At 40.6% G+C, this 17,869-nt stretch overlaps 1 protein-coding gene and 1 long non-coding RNA gene across 2 annotated transcripts in view; one reads left to right on the top strand and one right to left on the bottom strand.

Annotated features, from left to right (window-relative positions):
* The window catches only part of LOC130411913 (uncharacterized), a 60,124-nt gene that overhangs the window by 33,841 nt on the left and 8,414 nt on the right, over positions 1 to 17,869 (bottom strand). The window lies entirely within an intron of this gene.
* The window catches only part of pcdh1a (protocadherin 1a), a 67,544-nt gene that overhangs the window by 45,313 nt on the left and 4,362 nt on the right, over positions 1 to 17,869 (top strand). The window contains exon 4 of the mRNA XM_056736917.1: positions 2,304 to 2,523. Within this exon, the coding sequence (XP_056592895.1) occupies positions 2,304 to 2,523 (220 nt within the window). The remainder of the gene's footprint in view (positions 1 to 2,303; positions 2,524 to 17,869) is intronic.

Below are 17,869 nucleotides of genomic sequence, written 5' to 3'. Positions count from 1 at the left end.
ATGTTTGAGTTTGCTAAGGAAGTCGATGTAATTACTGTGCAGTGAGATTGTTCCTCTACTAACTTCAGTTCCTCACTAACCGTAAATACCAAGGCACAGGGGAGCACATGGTAAGCAGGCCTACAACTCATATGAGCTTGAGAGAATAAAGAGCAGTGTTGGGGAATAACTACTTAAAGTAGTGCTGCTATTTACTTCCCTGGTGAGAAAACTGCATGGCTGATCAAAACACAAATTTTGTGTTTTGGGTGTTGGTCCCTGTATGAGACGTTGGAATAATGATTCTTGACTACTGTAGCTTAACCGAAGAATCTTCTTAGGTCAATCAGCATCACCATGGTTATCTAAGGCCACCAGCTAGACCAATCAATGAGAATAATTGAATATGCTCTTTTAAAATGTCTCTCAAGTAGTGTTGGGAAGCTGATTTATTTTAGCAAACCCATTGTTTGGATTTTTATTAAATTAGTACAAAATTTACTCATTATTTTATTTTTCAGCTGAATAAATATTGTGATATTAAATTAAAAAATTGCTTATTATTGCTGTTCAGTTTGTTATTCAGTCAGGCAATCGTCTTAAATGCGAATTGTACATTCTGTGATTATCACATTATACAATTAAGTATAAGTTTATTGTATAATGTGATGCAGATAATAGTTGATAATAGACAGTAAGGCAGCACAATTATCGATATATCGCAGTGCTTTACAATGCAACCATTTCTGTCGCATTCGGGACTGGAAATAAGTCTGTGCGACAATGAAAAAATAACTAGGCGCACTGGTGCGACTGACCCCATCTAAGCTCATAACCCATTTAAATACAATAAAAAAAAGAAACTACGACTCCCAAATGTGCCTCCCTTTATATTACGTGACATTATGCACTGCGATCGGCTGCTTTTCATGCTAGTGAGCGGTGTTTCCCATATGAGAAAGGAAAATACGCTTTTGCACAATTTGGTAGCCTACTTTGCTTTTTTATTTTCAGTTCGGAGGTGATGTCCTTAGTCTGTGGCTGTGCGAGTGTGCGTGAGAATTTCATCAGGTATCGTTTGCAGGGGTGTGTGTCTGGCATAACCGACACTTGTTGGACACAGGATAAATGTTTCTTTGTGACGTGGCTTTGAGCGATCGCCTGGAGTTTCGACAGCTGAGCCCAACATGCTTTCTTTAGTCATATGGTGTTGCTTTTGGTGCTTATAAGGCGTAATTTGTGGGTGAGAAATGTCCCCACCACATTTTGGAAAGAAATCAAGAAATGCTTGCGGAAGATGTGTATTTTATAAGGGGCATTAACATCTAAACTCGTGGAAAACGCAGCATGCACCAATTTCTTACCATCTCCTGTTTGAATATATGTTTATGTAATTTAAATTAATTTTACAAACATTACGTATATTGCATTTTTATTAATCAAGGTTTTTCAATGTCATGCAGCCCAACTGTCAAACTATTTCTTCTGACCTAGGAAGCTGGATTTAAAAGTTACACATTAAAATATCCATTGAAACATTCTGCGTGACAACATATGGATTAACCTTGTTATGCTTTTTTAAAAGGTCTGGACGTATATTTTGAAGTGAAATATTTTAGCAAAAGTCGAGGAAATTAATTGCAAACAAATTGATAAATTAGCTCATAAATAAACATGCTGAGAATTAGAAGGAGAAAGCAAGCCTTACGAGTTTGGGATGGCGAAGTACGTAGCGTTAATGGCCTCTCTATATGTTTTAAATGGCCTTGTTAATGGGCTTTTTATATGAACTGAAATTGCTCTCTTAATGGCTTTAATTCCTGCTCTAAAATGGTCCTGTTTGCCTGTGTGTGTGTGTGTGTGTGTGTGCGTCTCTCTACGCGTGTGTGCAGCCTGGCGCTATCGATCCTTCCCTGCAGTCTGTGAGCTGTGAGCTCACACAGAATTGGGAATGAAGGCTTTTCTGCAGGATCTGTGATTTCCACTGTTTTATGAGCTCTGCGTCTCTGTATTTCAGCAAGAGTGTTTGCCCTCATTGGCCTTGTGAAAAACAACGTGGTCATCTGATCAGTAATATCGGAGGATATTTCTTCCCTTCTACCAAAAGATGCCCCTGATATGTGATTCCCACTTAAAAGTTTCCCCTCAATTTGAACAAAACGTTTCCTCATTAGTCTCCCCTCTGGAAATTACATATTGAAAATGCCCGTCTGCTGAAGTGTGATATTACAAATTTAGTGGTCAATTAGCCTAGATTTGGGGCCTAAGTTATAATTAGATTGTTGTGTGACTGAAGGCCCTTCTTTTTCTACTCTCGTTTCCAGCTCCCGCATCGCAGGGTGACATTTTCCACCGCCAATCCGGTGCAGGATCAACAGGACTCCTCCCAGCAGAGTTACTACGACAGCGGCCTGGAGGAGTCCGAGACCCCCAGCAGCAAGAGCTCCTCGGGGCCCCGCATCGGCCCACTCGCCCTGCCTGAGGACCACTACGAACGGACCACCCCAGATGGCAGTATCGGAGAGATGGAGCACCCAGAAAACGGTAGGAGCTTTGTTGCAGTAAAGATCAGCTTAGACCACCACGCTGGTCTACGCTGATTTTTGCTGGTTTGTCAGCTTAAATCTGTTTGATCAGGGTGTTTTGTTCTCAAGTTGCAACATGGCTTTGTTTTGGCCAAAAGGTAGATCTATGAGTTTGGGGTCAGAAGCAAGCTCAGCAGGGTTTGCGTCTCGCCCATCAGCAGGCCCTCAATCACATCAGCAAATCATTCTTAATGACCCTCTCACACAAGTGTGCTAATTAAAAACTCCAACTAATGGAGCTTTTGGTCTCCACATAATTCTGTGCTTTGACATCTGCCCAGACAACAGCGTGCTGATCGTAAACAGCTTCTTTGTTGAAGCCAAACTGCTCTCACAGCAGCTGCCAGGGTCATAAAACAATAAGACAGAAAACAAAGTAAAAAAAAAGAGAATTCACAGACTAAGCAGGATAGTCAAGCATCAATTTCATTCGGCCATTACTAAATTCCGCCGGAGCCGTACGAGACATTCTTCCTGTAATTCATTTATATCGTCACTCTCATAAGCGCAAACCCCGTCGCAGCAGCTGCGGTTTTAAGCGTTCACCTCCCAAATTCGCCACTGCCCAATTTAATCTCCATTACCACGGCAACGCTTCCATAATACCACTTTTCGCACCTATCCTCTTCAGATTTTTTCTCCATTAGTGCTGTTGTGCTTAATTACCAGGAAGTTATCCCTCTGGACATCTCGGTTAGAGCTCATGTTAACATTTTAGCTGTGAATCATACCATAGTCTTCTCACGTCAGCGCTTTAACATGCTTCGTAAAACACGACTTCCTGTTGATTCCATGCGGGGTACGTGGGGTGTGTCTGGCAAGCGTGTTGGATATAAGGGGAACCGTTTATGAAGCAAAATGAAAAATGTCAGCGCTGCGTGTGACCGGCTCTATGCTTTGCAGAGGAAATCGTACGGCAAATTAATGTATGACCTTATGTTTGTACATAAGCATTTGGGTCTCACGTATGTGACGTGTCATTATCCACTTCTGAAATAGATCAATAGAGGGGTTGTTTAACACTAGCAAGAAACAAACTGGCTTATGGCATTTGGGGAGCGAGAAAACCAAAGATCGGTGGCATCCTTGATTTGAGACAGTTTGATTTGAAATTGAGTCAAGCTGACAGCCTCTCTAGCACCAGTGGGTGGGCACGTTCTCTGATCAGGCAGGGTGGGGAACTGTTAAGCAGAGGTAGACCTAATTAAAATATGAGTCTCCCCTCAGGGAGATTAGACAGAAATCCCTTATTGAGAAACGGAGGAGAAAATGAATTAAAAAAGGCACTTGTCCCCACACCCTCCCCCTGCAGCTGTCTACCGTACAGCACCGGTTCCTGCCCCCTATTTATTTTTGCGGTGGGATTTGAGTGACAGGGTGACAAGCAGGGCCGGTGGAGGGTTTTGCTCACTGCCGGTGGAATGATTGACAGGTAGGGAAGGGGGGTCGGGCGGAGTGCTCGGCGCGTCATTCCGTTTAAGCTAGATGAAAAGCAATATGTGAAGTTCACACTCGTCGTTCTGTGCGTCTGCGGCTCCTAGCAGGAATGACACCATGGGTCCCCTAAAGCAGTTCGGCCTTTGGTTATGAAAAGTCTCCTTTTATACTGCTGACGTGGGATCCTTTGTGCAGGAAGTGATGGTGTTTTATGATTTGCTTTGGCCTTTGTTACCAAACCTCCAGATTCGAGGGAAAGACAGTGAATGCCGCATTGTACCCTCTCCCCTTTTAGATATACAGATATACCTGCAGCCCGTGACTGATTCGGTAGCCGATTGCAACCGTAAACCAATCAGTTCCTCATCCCCAGACAACACGTCGAACGCCGATCATCTCTCAGGCTGAGCAAATGACAGATACAATATTTCACATGCCCTTCACGGGATATTTGACACAGCAGCCATTGTTAGCCTCCATCAATATAGCGTGCAATATACATGATACCTCTAATCCATCCATAAAACCACAAACTGACGTACCAAGAGCCGCGCTAATGTTTCAACCTGTCACTAGACCTCTCGTTTGGCAATCGTCTGATGATTGAGTAGTGTCATTTTGACAGGGCATTACACAGCACATCGGAGAGACGTATGGCTATATGAATTCTAATGATTCATACTGTGCACATACAGTGCATTGTATTCACTACAAAAGCTACAATGTGTAATTTACTCAGCTCAGCTGATGCATTGTTTTCATGAGGGTGGGTATTATAATGTTAATTTGATATAATTAGTCCTTTAATGATAGCAAAAAAAACTCAATTTTACATTTTCTTTAGTTTAATATAAAATTTATATTTTTTTATAATTTTTTTTAACTGAAATTTCAATTGTCCAAAAATTGAAAAAGCATGGGTATGATTTCAAATAAATTAAATATTGTAATCGGTAAATAGTCAATGTTTAATTTTGTATGTTTCTTTTTGGCCATTGAATTATACTCAAAATATGAGTGTAGGGAGGCTTAGAGAAGACTTTGTAACAATTGTGGCTCTATAAGTTATAGTTCACCCAAAAACTGAAAATTCTGTCATCATTTACTCACCCTGTTGTCATTTTAAACCTGTCTGACTTTCTTTATTCTGCAGAACGCAAAAGAAGATATTTTGAAGAATGCTGGTAACTAAACAATGGCGGTGCCTACTGACTTTCATTGGTTTTGCATTCTTCAAAATAATTATTTTGTATTCTGCAGAGGAAAGAAAGTCACTTTAAGGCAAAATTTGAATTAGCTTACGAATAATTTAATATATGTGTTATATTAACACAAATTCATCATAAATCAGTTTTTAAAATTTACAGTTATTGCCATTACCGGTATATCTTGACATCCCTAGTGGGGTTATAGGTTGGATATGTTTAACAGTAGATCTTGAAAGGTGCTAACAGTTGTTGAGGGGGGATCATCAGCTTTGGTCAATCAGCCCGACTGATGTATCTGTCTAGCACTAGTTTACAACACCATTGCAAAATATTTGTATCCTATAGTCTATGTTTAGTGCAATGGATTGAGGCAATACTAGTTGAACGGCCCCTATACTTCAATTGTATGCAGGTAACTGTCAATTTGATTTTGTGGGACAAGATAAAATAATTTTCTGGGGTTTATTATCATAGTCTTTGTTGATTACTTCTATTTAACAATAAACATTCATATGCTGCTCTATGCTAACAAAAAATCTGTGCATACAAAACATCATAATAAATAATAAATGTTGACATTTCTCACTATGCAGTTTGCAGGCGTATTACGTCTTTCCATCAGTAAATATCAGATTTGAGCTCAGGCAGTTGTCAGCCGGTTTCTCATTGTTATCAAGTCAACAGAACCCAGAAGCGTCTTTAAGGTGCAAGAGCAGCAGTCAGTAACAGAGGTTTACACCGGCTGCTGGTGCAGGAAGCCTTTGAAGTGCGTTTCCATGGCACCCGTGCGATTCTCGTTTGATCCTGGATCAGATTGAAGTGTATGATGTAATTCAGTGGTATATGGTGGGTAAAAGAAGGATGGTGGTCTTAAAATCTGGGATTCCCTGATTTAGTGGAAGGAAAGTCTCACCCCAGCCCCATTACTTTGGTTCTCTGTATTTCTACCTGTCCTTGTATCTCTTATAGCATTTCTCTCTCTATTGCTGTCCACGCCTTGTTGTCTACTTATTTTGTCTGTCTCTTTATCTCTCTCTCTCTAACACAAGCCTTTTTCCTTAGAGAACAGGCTCAGACGGGCTTCCTGAGATCTGCGAAACACGATTTGATTTTCATGTAACATGATCTGTTACTATTGATTTCAGACCTCGTTTTGACGTAAGCATTAGCTCTGGTTTTTGGTTTGCTCTTGCATTTTGTTCTGTGTCGAGTTGTCCAGATCTCGCTTTGCATTACAACTGTTTCCTATATATCCAGTGTATAGTGAGTTGCACTGCATTTGCATGCTGTAATTCAGTGCAAAACCCTGCATCTTATACGCTAACCACCTGCATTACAGGCGAACCAGGTGCAAAATGCGATAAAACAGTTCTGCGCCGTGAGTATTTAAATGAGTCCATTGTCATTCTTTTTAGCACCAGCACACCACTTTTTATGTAAATTAGCCTGAGATAGATTTTGACTTAATGTTATTTACCTAATCGAAACTAAAAGAGACGTTTGTGTACATTTCCTATCGATCATTGCATCACTAATTCGTTAAATAATAATGAAGAACATTAAAACCGAGCATATATTCGGGCATTTAGTGCAGTTCATCACATTTTCTGCTTTTAAAGAGCCAGCTCACAGAACAGACAAACAATATAAGGAACTCTGCCGTAAAAATTGCATTTGTTCCCAGTGATTAGCCCTGTGTGTGTTTTGTTCCCCCGGTTCAGAGAACCGACCTTCTAGAAAAGCATAGAGTTAAAATAACATTTGCCCAAGCATCCATACATATTTATGCAACGATGAGTAATACGCATTTCTGGATCACCATATGTATATGGATAATGAATGATACAGTGCTGTATAATAATTAGATTAATGTTAATTAGCAAACGTTTTGGCTTCCATAGTTAACAAACAAGAAAAAGTCATCGCTCCTCTCGGACTGAATGATCGCATGTCACCCTTTATATTTGTATCGAACACCATCTTTCAATAAGCCTGTCGTCATCACGGGAAATGATTAGAATTGATGAGCGTCATTAGTTTAAGGGCTGGCTAATGGGTATTAGTATCGTATTAACATTACGATGAAAAATGAGCTTTATATTGAACGTTTACAGTATATGATGAGCAGTTATTCTTGCAGTGCTCATATGTGCTTGTTTATCAACGGTTACTGTTTACATGGAACCCCAATCTGCTTGAGTTACAGTAAATGATCTCGCTTGCACATTCAAGCCGCAATTTACAGAAGCAGCCCGGAAAAGAATCTGTATTAGTACGTACGGGTGCGCCCAGATCTGAGAAGTTTGATTGTGATATTTTGAGACAGGCAGCGCTAGCGATGAGAACACGTCTGCCATAACAGGTTTGGAGTTTTAATCTTCTCTCCTAATTGGTCTCGTTTGATTGGACGAGCCAGGTGTACAGAACTCATTTATGTAGGCAATCTGAGTGACAGTCAACGAACAATGACATGCTCGCAAATGCTGATTTCGTCTTTATTGCGGCTTCCATTTCACTTCCTCTACTCGAGAGAGTATGAAAAAGAGGAGGGATTGACACTGATGAATCATTCCCTTCTGATAAGTGGTTGTTTGACTCTGATTAGAGCTGCTAATTTTGATTTATGAAGGCACTATCAAGCATGTTTTTTGTATCGAACGTTGCGGTTTTCTAACGGCAATCCAGTCTGGCGTACGTCTAGAATGATTTTACTCTCAGAAACACTTTTAAAGGCTCATTAGACGTGATTGTCGAAACACTTGGTCTCTGAGGCAAATGATATTGGGTCGTACTCAATGTTAGATTGCTTTTGTACTCTTTAAGAGAAGCACTCGCTGGCTTAGTATAAGGTCCCACTGGGAGAGGTAAGCGTGCAGGTTTCCACTCCCGGGAGTCGAATTATTCGTGAACCGCGGTCACTAGCCAGGGTCGCCATCTGAGGCTCGCTGGGACTTTTACACAGGTCAGCGCTGACGTTTGACCACATCTCAACTCCACTCGAGCCCCCCGCCTGCTTGAGGGGATCAACTGAGGAGGGGGTCCGGGGGATGCTGCTTGATCCCCAGATGGGGGTATTTGCATGTGGTCTGGCTGTTTTGGACAGAGGCTCCTTTTGAAGACCCAACATGAGCCATAGCACATATGGCCAGAGAGGAAAAAGAGACAGAGATAAAATGGAATAAAATGGCATTTGCATAATGATGAGGAACTTTAGCAATGCCGTGTGATTTTTTTATTTAAAAAAAATATTTCTTTTTTCTCGCTCCTGTGATGTTTCCAGGCCTTATGAAGTCCTAATAATGTAGTATGTCTTCTGAACTCCACTGACAGCGTCTCTCGCTCGCTTTCCAGCTCTCTGTTTTATTGGAATAATTTTTCATTGTGTCCTGAGCTCATTTTTAATCGCACATCGCACTCAGATCTCAGGGTTGTTTTTGTTTTGTCTCGCGCAAGTGATATGCGTTCGCGTGTGATCGTTTGCGAGTTTTGTTGAGTGGACGAAAGCAGACACCGTCTTTGTTTGTTCTCTATGTGACAATGCATACGCGTTCGCCCGTGTTCAAAGGGAGGAAGCGAGAGGGACAGACTGACGAACAGAGTGTTAGTCTGAGGGGGCTTGTTTGTCTTGTGGGTGCCAGCTTGGGCGATTGCCCGGGTGCCAGTGTGGCGTGACGACACGGGACACGGCTCCGCTCAGACAGATGGCGTTGGGCCTTGTCAGAGTCCCTGCCTGTTAGGAGAATTGATTGCAGAGACCTGAGCCAGTGTTCCTGCTCTTTGCTCAACCTTCCCTACAAAAGAAAGCCGCATGTGATGCTCTGGATTTTTCGGACGGTATTTTTTCTTTCCCCTGGTGGTTGTTTTAGAAAGAGGCGGGTTGGAGTGAAACAATGTGTCCTGGTTTTGTTTATCCTCCAGAGGTGAGCTGTCAGTGAGGCTGTGGCCTTAATGCCAGCAGGTTCCAACATGGCTATTGTGCTTGTTGTACTGTCGTTTATTTTCTGCTGCCTTTATTGTTCTACAGCACGCCACTTGCCGTTTCAGTGCCGTGGTAGGAAAAAACAACCGCTCGGTATCAGATGTAGCGCTGTTGCAAGGTTTTGGGTGAATGCAAACAGAGAGAGATCGAGGGACTGGGTCATGGTGCGGTGTAAATACATGTTCTGGTTTAGCTCTATCGACAGCCTTTGTGGCATAATGTCGATTACCACGCAAAATAATTTAAACTCTTACTTTAAGGGGTTTTTTTAAGACAAGGCAGTAAGGCATAATGGATGAAGCAGGGTCATGCATGTTAAGTGTCTCAATGCAGAAATGTGGAGGATGTATTTTAGGGGTATATATTAAATATTAGAGGTGTCATATGGCGCAAAAAATGTTTACGCCTCGTGTAACCACACCGCCACAAATCTACGTCAGTTCGTGGTATGAGTTGACTAAGACCACCTAAGACCGCGGGCGTACCTGTCCAAATATGGTAAGAGATGTAACATTTACGCCACACACTTGCAGTATTCGACCAATTACTATGCACCGGTTAACTGCCCAATCATAGCACACCTCGCTTTTCAGAGCATTGAGCTTAGTTAAAAATCGGTGCGTTTCATAGAGGCGTGGCAAAGAGGAGATTCAAACATGCACGGTATGTGGAAAATACAGCGTTGAGCGTTTTTGAACCTTAAATCATGTAAACACATTGTATTACATCTAAAACAAACGATAATATTAATTTTAGCCGTGTCATATGACCCCTTGAAAATCTCACTTGACAATAATACCTCAGTATAAAGTCCACGGTGCAACATTTATTGCAATATTTAATATGACAAATGATGACTTGGAAACGTGCCGCAAGCATCCTCTTTTCTTTATCCTCTAATAATAACTGTTGCTTAGAGGTATGAGTTATTGTATGAGATCCTTTTTATAATCTAAATAATTGCACCAGATGGACTTGCCCAAAGTAACATCAATTATTTTTTATAACATTTTCTATGTTAGGCCCAGAAGAGCTATCATTTCAGTCATGTGACCACGATCATATTGAAACAATTTTGCTACTGCGATAACACGATATCGATAATATTGTTACATCCCTAAAGCACACAGATTCATCTTTAAAAAAATGGTTGTTATTTGAGCTGTAAGATTGTCTAAATTGTTGTTTTTATGTTAGGACTACTGGGGTTGCTGGGACAAATTTAGCTTTTATTGTCTTGCTCCATTTATGTCCAGGTACCTTACTGTATCTGAAATGTTTTCTTAGGGGATACAAATAAGAGGAAAGTTACAACAACTTTTGTAATCAACAATATTCTACAAATGCCTGATAATACCTTCAACAAATAAATGAATGTGTGAATCTCTGCAAAATAAACAGAACATTAGGATCAGCATACATTTTACAAGCAAGCCAAGCTCACCTAAAACCAAAAGAAAATAGATGAAATGATTAGAATGTTGTTTAGGCATTTCTAAACCAAACACAATCTAATATGAATATTGTTTCACAACCAACAAGTTAATCTATGATCTTGGCTCACTTTGTTAATTCATGTTAGACAAGCAGCTCTAGTTTCTGGTCAGGTGCTTTGACTCTCTTGTGTTCAAGCTGCTCCAAGCCCCCCTGTTTAACCTCACATATCACTCCCAACATTTACCCAGGATTGTCTGTAATGACTGTGATACGATCTGGCCCAAGTGGTGCAGATAACATCTGTTATTAGGACAAAGTGGATCACTCAAAATACAGCAGCGGTTTCAGTCCTCGATGGGGTGTCATCAAGGCGAGCTTATCGTAGATAAAAATTTAGATGATTATCGCCTTTACAAACTGTCAACAACTCAACATCAACCTTCGGTTTTCTCCACAATGAGGCTGATTATACCCTCATCATGTCACATTACAAAATGCACAAAAAAACCTTGCTCGCTAATTTTACACCAAATAATGCCGGATATTTCCTTAAGTTACATCATTCAGACTGACAGGCGTGACTGGGTGTTTATAGGCAATTTATTATTACAGGGTTAGTTCTTGGTCCTTGATGCTGATTGGTCAGGAGCGGTTTCATCGTGCTGCCATTACTACACTATGTAGCACCCATAGCTGCTCACTGTGATTGTTGTATAGGAACAAACATGTTAGACATTATGTCTTCGGATGTATGGGATTTTAAAATGTACATAAAAAAATGAAAAATTGAGAATGATTTTAAATAATATTTTTTTGTGGTTATATGGTAACCATTTGACTAGTTGACTATCCTGACACATTCCTTAGAAACGCATCTCTCTCTCTCTCTCTCTCTCTCTCTCTCTCTCTCTCTTTCTCTCTAGGTGATGATGCTGTAATGATTAAGTCACAAGTCCTGGTTGATTCTTGTTTTTATAAGTCTACGAATGATCTTTTAACTTTTGAGATGAAGTGGTGTTTAAATGTAGCCTCGTGTACAGTTGTTGAAGAAATGTTTTCATACCTATTATCTAAATAATTATTATAATTTTCTTTTCCATGTGAACAGTTGTAGTGTGTAGAAGTCTAGGATGTGGATAGGGGGTCCCGTTGTAATAAAAGGTTCTTAAAAATCAAAATTCTCTTTCTCTTTCCATCTCTGCTATATTTCTTATCTCTGTGCTAAACCTGATAAATCTCTAAAACAGATTTAACCTGCTGATGTGACGCAGCCTGAATTCGTTCATTTAATCCATCATGAAAGTTTAAAATACATTATTAAATTATTATTTATTTAATGGCACAAGATAATAGTTAATTCATAAACAACAGTGCAGCTGGAGAAGAATTTTTTAGTAGATTATTCTTTTTGTGAGTGGCTGATTTGAGTTTCTGGGAACATTAACATATTTGTGTGTGCGCGTGGGTGGATGTGTGTGTGTCTGTGCCTGCATGCAAATCAGAAGCAAAATCCTTTATACTGCCATGTGGATTGCTTACACAATAAACACCTTTGATGCTCTGACAGATGGAGACTATTACAATACACATAACACAACATAACCCAATAAATAACGCGTAAAGTTTGGGAAGTCGACATTATAGACTGAGTTAGAAGGGAGACGAAACCGTTCCACTTTATAGAGATGCAGGGATAATTTGAAAACGCATAAAAATACTGTCGGTGTCTAGATGTGGCTGACTGACGTTGCACAACAGAGACTGATGCGACGTGATGAGGCGAGGCCGGACTGAAGATTAGCTCAAAACAAGGAGAGAAAAACATCTCTGTTATCTTATCTCCGAGCTAGGGCTGTGTAATTAATACAAAAATAATTGAGATTACGATTATAGCTCCCGCGATTAACTAATCATCATTTGGCCAATTACAGCGTTTCATTTTAAACTATCCTCGTCATCTCAAAATGTTATTTCAGTGTTTTTGCATACAGTCACAGATATGTCTGTAGTATTCATGAGTACAATTAGAAATCACAGGCATTTGAGTCAGTTTTTATGCCTGTTGATAACAATAACCGACGTGAATCCAGAATTTTGAAGTGACAGTCAACAAGTTTATACAGTAGGATGGAAATTGTAAACTTGTAACGAGAGCTTCTTTATAATAATTGGATGGAAGGGTTGTAGCGCTGTTACTTCATGTCTACTTTTGTTTTTCATTTACATTAATAGTTGTTTTTTCTGTTTGACGAATATTTAGGCCCCAAAGAAAGTAGCATGAAGTTGCCCAACGCAAACCAAATTTAATTGGTGATTAGTGATTAGTAATTATAATAATTGCAATATTCAAGAAATAATCAATAGTATTTTTTTGGTCATATTCGGATGCCTCACTGAGGGAGTCCGACACGCGGCAAGCCAATAAAATGATGAAGGAAGGGCCTTCACTGGCCACCTTCCTTCCAAGTCACCTCTGCACCGCAGAAAAGATTTCTCGGACCAGGTAGCACAAAGGGCACTTTTGAGAGACTGCTGGCTCAGGGTCAAATCCACTTCCACACCACTTGGGCTGCTCATCAAGGCAAAGAAAGACCCTGGGGCTCAAACCTCCATTTCAGGTACACATACACATGCGTACACATTTGTACACACACATACACGACGGTTGCTAGCGTGAGTTAGTGAAGCGCTCTCTAACTACTGAACTGGCCTGCCATGATGGATAGCACTAGAGGGAGCAGAGCTGTGTGGCTCTGACATGTACTTCCTTATTTTCAGAAGTGCTGAGAGGAGCAAGTCCACTGCGGCCGCTTTCCATCTTTACCAACCAGCCAGAGGCAACAGCGTCCGCGCAGCCACATGACCAGCAGTCCCCTCGCACGCCATATATATAGATATGCACCATTCGTTCCATGCTCTAATGCTTTGTGATTATAAAGTCACACATCAGAAGGTCGGACTTTAATTGTTACCCCTTAATCCAACAGCAGACTGATAGAGCCAAAGTGCGTTGCACTAACGCCAGATACGACCGCCAGCAATCGCCATAATAAAACTCAGGACGTGCCACGGCCAAGCAACACCGCTCCGGCGCCAAGAGGAAAATGATCCCTAGTCCAAAATTGCAGACCATCAGGAGGACCTGGCACGAGCTAGCGGCTAATCAGTTCATCAGAGTAGCCACGCCACCTCCCAAGCATGCATTCTGCTCGTGGGCTAGTTGAGGCTTTTCTTTCTTCTCACCTCGTGAAGCATCTCTATGCCTCTTTAAGAAGTTCCATCAATTCTACGGCCTCAAATAGAATGGCCTGCCAGAACAAGCAGGACACTGGAGGAGCGTTGTTTTCAAAAACGCTTGAAAAGGAACATATAACTTGTAACAAGCTTAGATAATACAGATCCGCAATGCTTCAGCACCTAAACAATTCGGCATCATTACCTCTTAAATATGTATCGTTCTAGGGATGTCTTTGCCATTACGTGAATGTTTCTGAGATGACTTGTGTCTTATTTCATGCTATTTTCTCGGCTGATTTCTCTCATTTTCTTTATCTTCACTAGTTTCTCTAGAGAGGAACATGATGTACTCAGCAGAGCCAGCTTGTTAGAGGAGTTTCTGTGTCTGATAATAACCCCCAGCATGCCAGGCAAAAACAAGCTGTGTCATTTTGCATCCGTAAGACGGCTGCCACGGATTATTACAGAAATACAGACATCATTGTTTTTTCACCGTTAACCACAGGCCACCTGATTTTTGATAATAGACTCTTGTAATTATATGAGCGTTTTGCACATTTGATTAAAACCGTGGACGATTGTGAAGTCAGGCAGATTCTTTTGGTTTTGTGTGAACTGGACTGTAATTTCCAACTGATTAGAGCACAGCGCCACACTCAAAAGCAGCAGGTGAGAGAAGGAGGGAGAGCGAATGAAAGGGAGAAAGAAAAGCAGTGATTTGAAGAAAAAGTTAAGTAGGAGGTAGCGAAAAAAAGGGAATACGCAGCAAGCTTCGTACGCAAAAAGCACTTGGGAAAAAAGGATCGGGGAGACGGACGGAGGGCAAAAGGCTCAGGGTGCGTTTGAAAGTGTGCACGCTGGATAAAACGAAAGGTGTTCTGTGAAATCTCAGGAAAAGAAACATGCCCATTTCCCCTCCCCACTGCCCCTGGGCCGGAGATCAGACAGAAGAAAGCTGCCACAGATCCACGAGACCAGTCATCCCACTGGTTCTCTGATGCAAGAACACTGCAAACCCGTACCTCGCATGTGTCTTAAAAAATGAAAGACGGCCAGGTTCTGTATGCTAAAGTAGTCACGGGAAAGCGCCGTTAGCAAAAGGTTTACCTTTTTTCGTGTCTTTCATCTTTCCCTTTTTCTTGTTTCCCTTTGGTCTCCTTTTTAGGTTGTGTGCTGTGATTAAGGCTGGAAACTTGGATGGTTTCGAGCTTTTGTTGTGTGGAGGGAAAACCAATCACTGCACAAACCAGTGCCGACACAAACAGACAAGCACACACATACACAACCAACCACAGAACAGGTGTATGTGTGTTGTGACTTTGAGGGGGAATAGCACCTGCAACATATTTGACTATAATAATGTGACCTATGTATGAGCGAATATAATGTCTATTATGTAGGAGCAGAATATAATAATGTAACAATAATTTAGAGCATTATTCTGTCCATTAGGATTGGATTGCTTTGTGAAAAGTGGGGGTTGGTTGGATTGGTTAGGTCAACTTAGCTTCAACACAAAGCCTTCAATGTTATGATTCGTTTCATCACAGCTTAATATGACAACCGGTACCATGGATAGCAGCCCACCTACAACCCACTGTTGCTATAGTTACAAATGCAACTTTCACACGTGTCTTAAGGCTAGTTCACACCACCTTACCACACACACCAGTTTGTTCAGTTGATGGCTCCGTGTAAACGTCCATAGCAACCAAACCAAACAGCCAACTTAACAATGAAATGTCGCCATTAGTTGTTGATTTTAACACACTCTACATGCCTGATCCTAAATTCAGGCTTTCTCTATCAGGTTTTCACTCTGTCTACGGGTTACACAAAGACCATTTCAATTTGTAATCTGATGATTACCAATTATTCTGTAATTGTAAGAAAATTAGAAGAAACGAGACTTCAGTAATGGGTAATAAATGTAGAAACAGTTTTCACACCTGCCTACTCGCACTTACTCTGTAGAGCAACAGTACCACACAAACACACCACTCAAACTCAAACACACTTGCTGCCGGTTCTACGCATACCGTATTCCTCAAGCACACACATACTGTACACCCATTATACCTTTAACGCACACATCCTCAATTACACCCTCAGTTCCCCACGCAATTTTTCTCCCACACAGTCCATCCCTCACACACACACACACACACATAGGATTGCAGGACTCTAATGTGTTTGTTCAAGAGGGGAGAGTTGATCTATTCCTCTCTGTAAGATATAAAGCCTTCTTCCCAGTCCAGTAAACGCCCTCTTTTAAACTACTGTACACCTCTTTGATGTATGGGCCACGTCGGATCATGTTTATTGGGAGTTTTTTGAAGCATGTGTTAGCGCGCTTTGCTCTCTGCGGCGGGGTCGCCGTGGTGTTTTCGTGTGGAGAGAACCATCGGTTATGTTGTGCCTGTGGAGCCTTACAGAGCTTGTTTAATGAGTGCATTAAAACTGCATGGATGTTCAAGGCCAGTGAAGGTGCGTCCCCTGGGCCCCGGCATCTGCCTCAGGGCTGCCATCTGTAGATCTCTCGCACATTTAAGGGTCTCCACTACTTTTCTCTTCATTTTCTCTGTCTCTGGAAGATTCATGGGTTTGAAGCTGTGGAGAGAATTGAAAGTGGAGAGAGGGAGGATGGAGGTGGTGTGTAGATGCATGAGGGCAAAAAAATGATGGGGTTAGGTAAAGCTTAGATTATGAATGTCAATTAGGTTATGCACAATTTATGCGTTTTGACTGCTTGTAGTCTTTATGTTTTAATCTGTACTACAGTAGTATGTACAGTGGTGGCATGAAGTCATCTGCAACTTGGGACAACTGCGTCTTTACCTTTTATTTAATCATTTTAATAATTATTCATTAAACATTTTGTATGCATTGGTGTGTTTGGAGTATAAACTAAAGCTCAACTTTGAGAAGATTTTGAGAAGGCTTGGCAAAACATTACACACATCACATGCTTTAAGTTTATAAAGACATAACCCAACAGAATGACTTTATTACATCATTTTATTACCACAAGAGAGGATCAACAAATGTTTATTATACATACATATTAGTTAAAGTGTGCTTTATTTTCTGCCAGATTTTTGTTTGTCCATGATTTTTATTTTATTTTAATAAAAGCTAATTTAATATTAATACGTAATTTTCACAACTAATTAATATTAATGCTTTATAATTACATTATCAATTTAGTTTTTTTTCCTTTTTCATTATTTATTTGTTGTATTTTTTATTGCGATATAAGATTCATTTATTTTAGTTTTATTTAAGTTTTTATTTCTTTCCTGTTAATAATTTGAGTGCCTCAACCTAAACCTATTTAAGGTTATTCTTGAGTCAACATTGCTAATCTTTATTTTAAGTCCAATAGTTTTATTTTATTCAATAAACAGAAATGTTTTAATAGTTTTAGTTATGGTGAACTATAATAACCTTGCCTGATACAGGTCGCTTTTGTACCATACCCCTCATATTTGGATAGTATAATCTAATCTAAGGGAGCGTTAAAAGCAAATTTTGTAGAAATATGCCCCTCCCCCCACACACATCTAAGAACTATGTTAGCAACAACCACAAAACAAATCTCAGCAAAACATTAAAAATATCAAAGTCATGCAACATTTCGCCATTTCATTTACACACGAAACGAAATGCAAATCCCTACTCAGCCACTGGATATGCTCCCCCTGTAATGGATACATCATTGCCGCAAGCTACTTTATAAAGCGGTTGGGACAAAATCGGCCTTGGGAAATTTGCCTACCCCACAATAGATAATGCCAGAGCACAAGGGTTGTGTTTACTAATGGGAGAGCGCACGTAGTAGGTGGATTACAGAATTGTGTGTTAATGTAGCCTCTCGATGTTGCTTTGTCGGAATGAGGTCACTGGGTCTCGGCCCTATTTAATTAATTAGGGAACAGTGGAATGGAAAATGGATAGCAATCAGACGCTCACTAATTTCAGACCTGCCAATCAATAAGCCTTAGCGC

Source organism: Triplophysa dalaica, chromosome 22 (genome assembly GCF_015846415.1).
Source record: "Triplophysa dalaica isolate WHDGS20190420 chromosome 22, ASM1584641v1, whole genome shotgun sequence".
Taxonomy (NCBI): domain Eukaryota; kingdom Metazoa; phylum Chordata; class Actinopteri; order Cypriniformes; family Nemacheilidae; genus Triplophysa; species Triplophysa dalaica.
The sequence above is the reverse complement of the archived record's forward strand: the minus strand, read 5'-3'. Positions and strand labels throughout refer to the sequence as shown.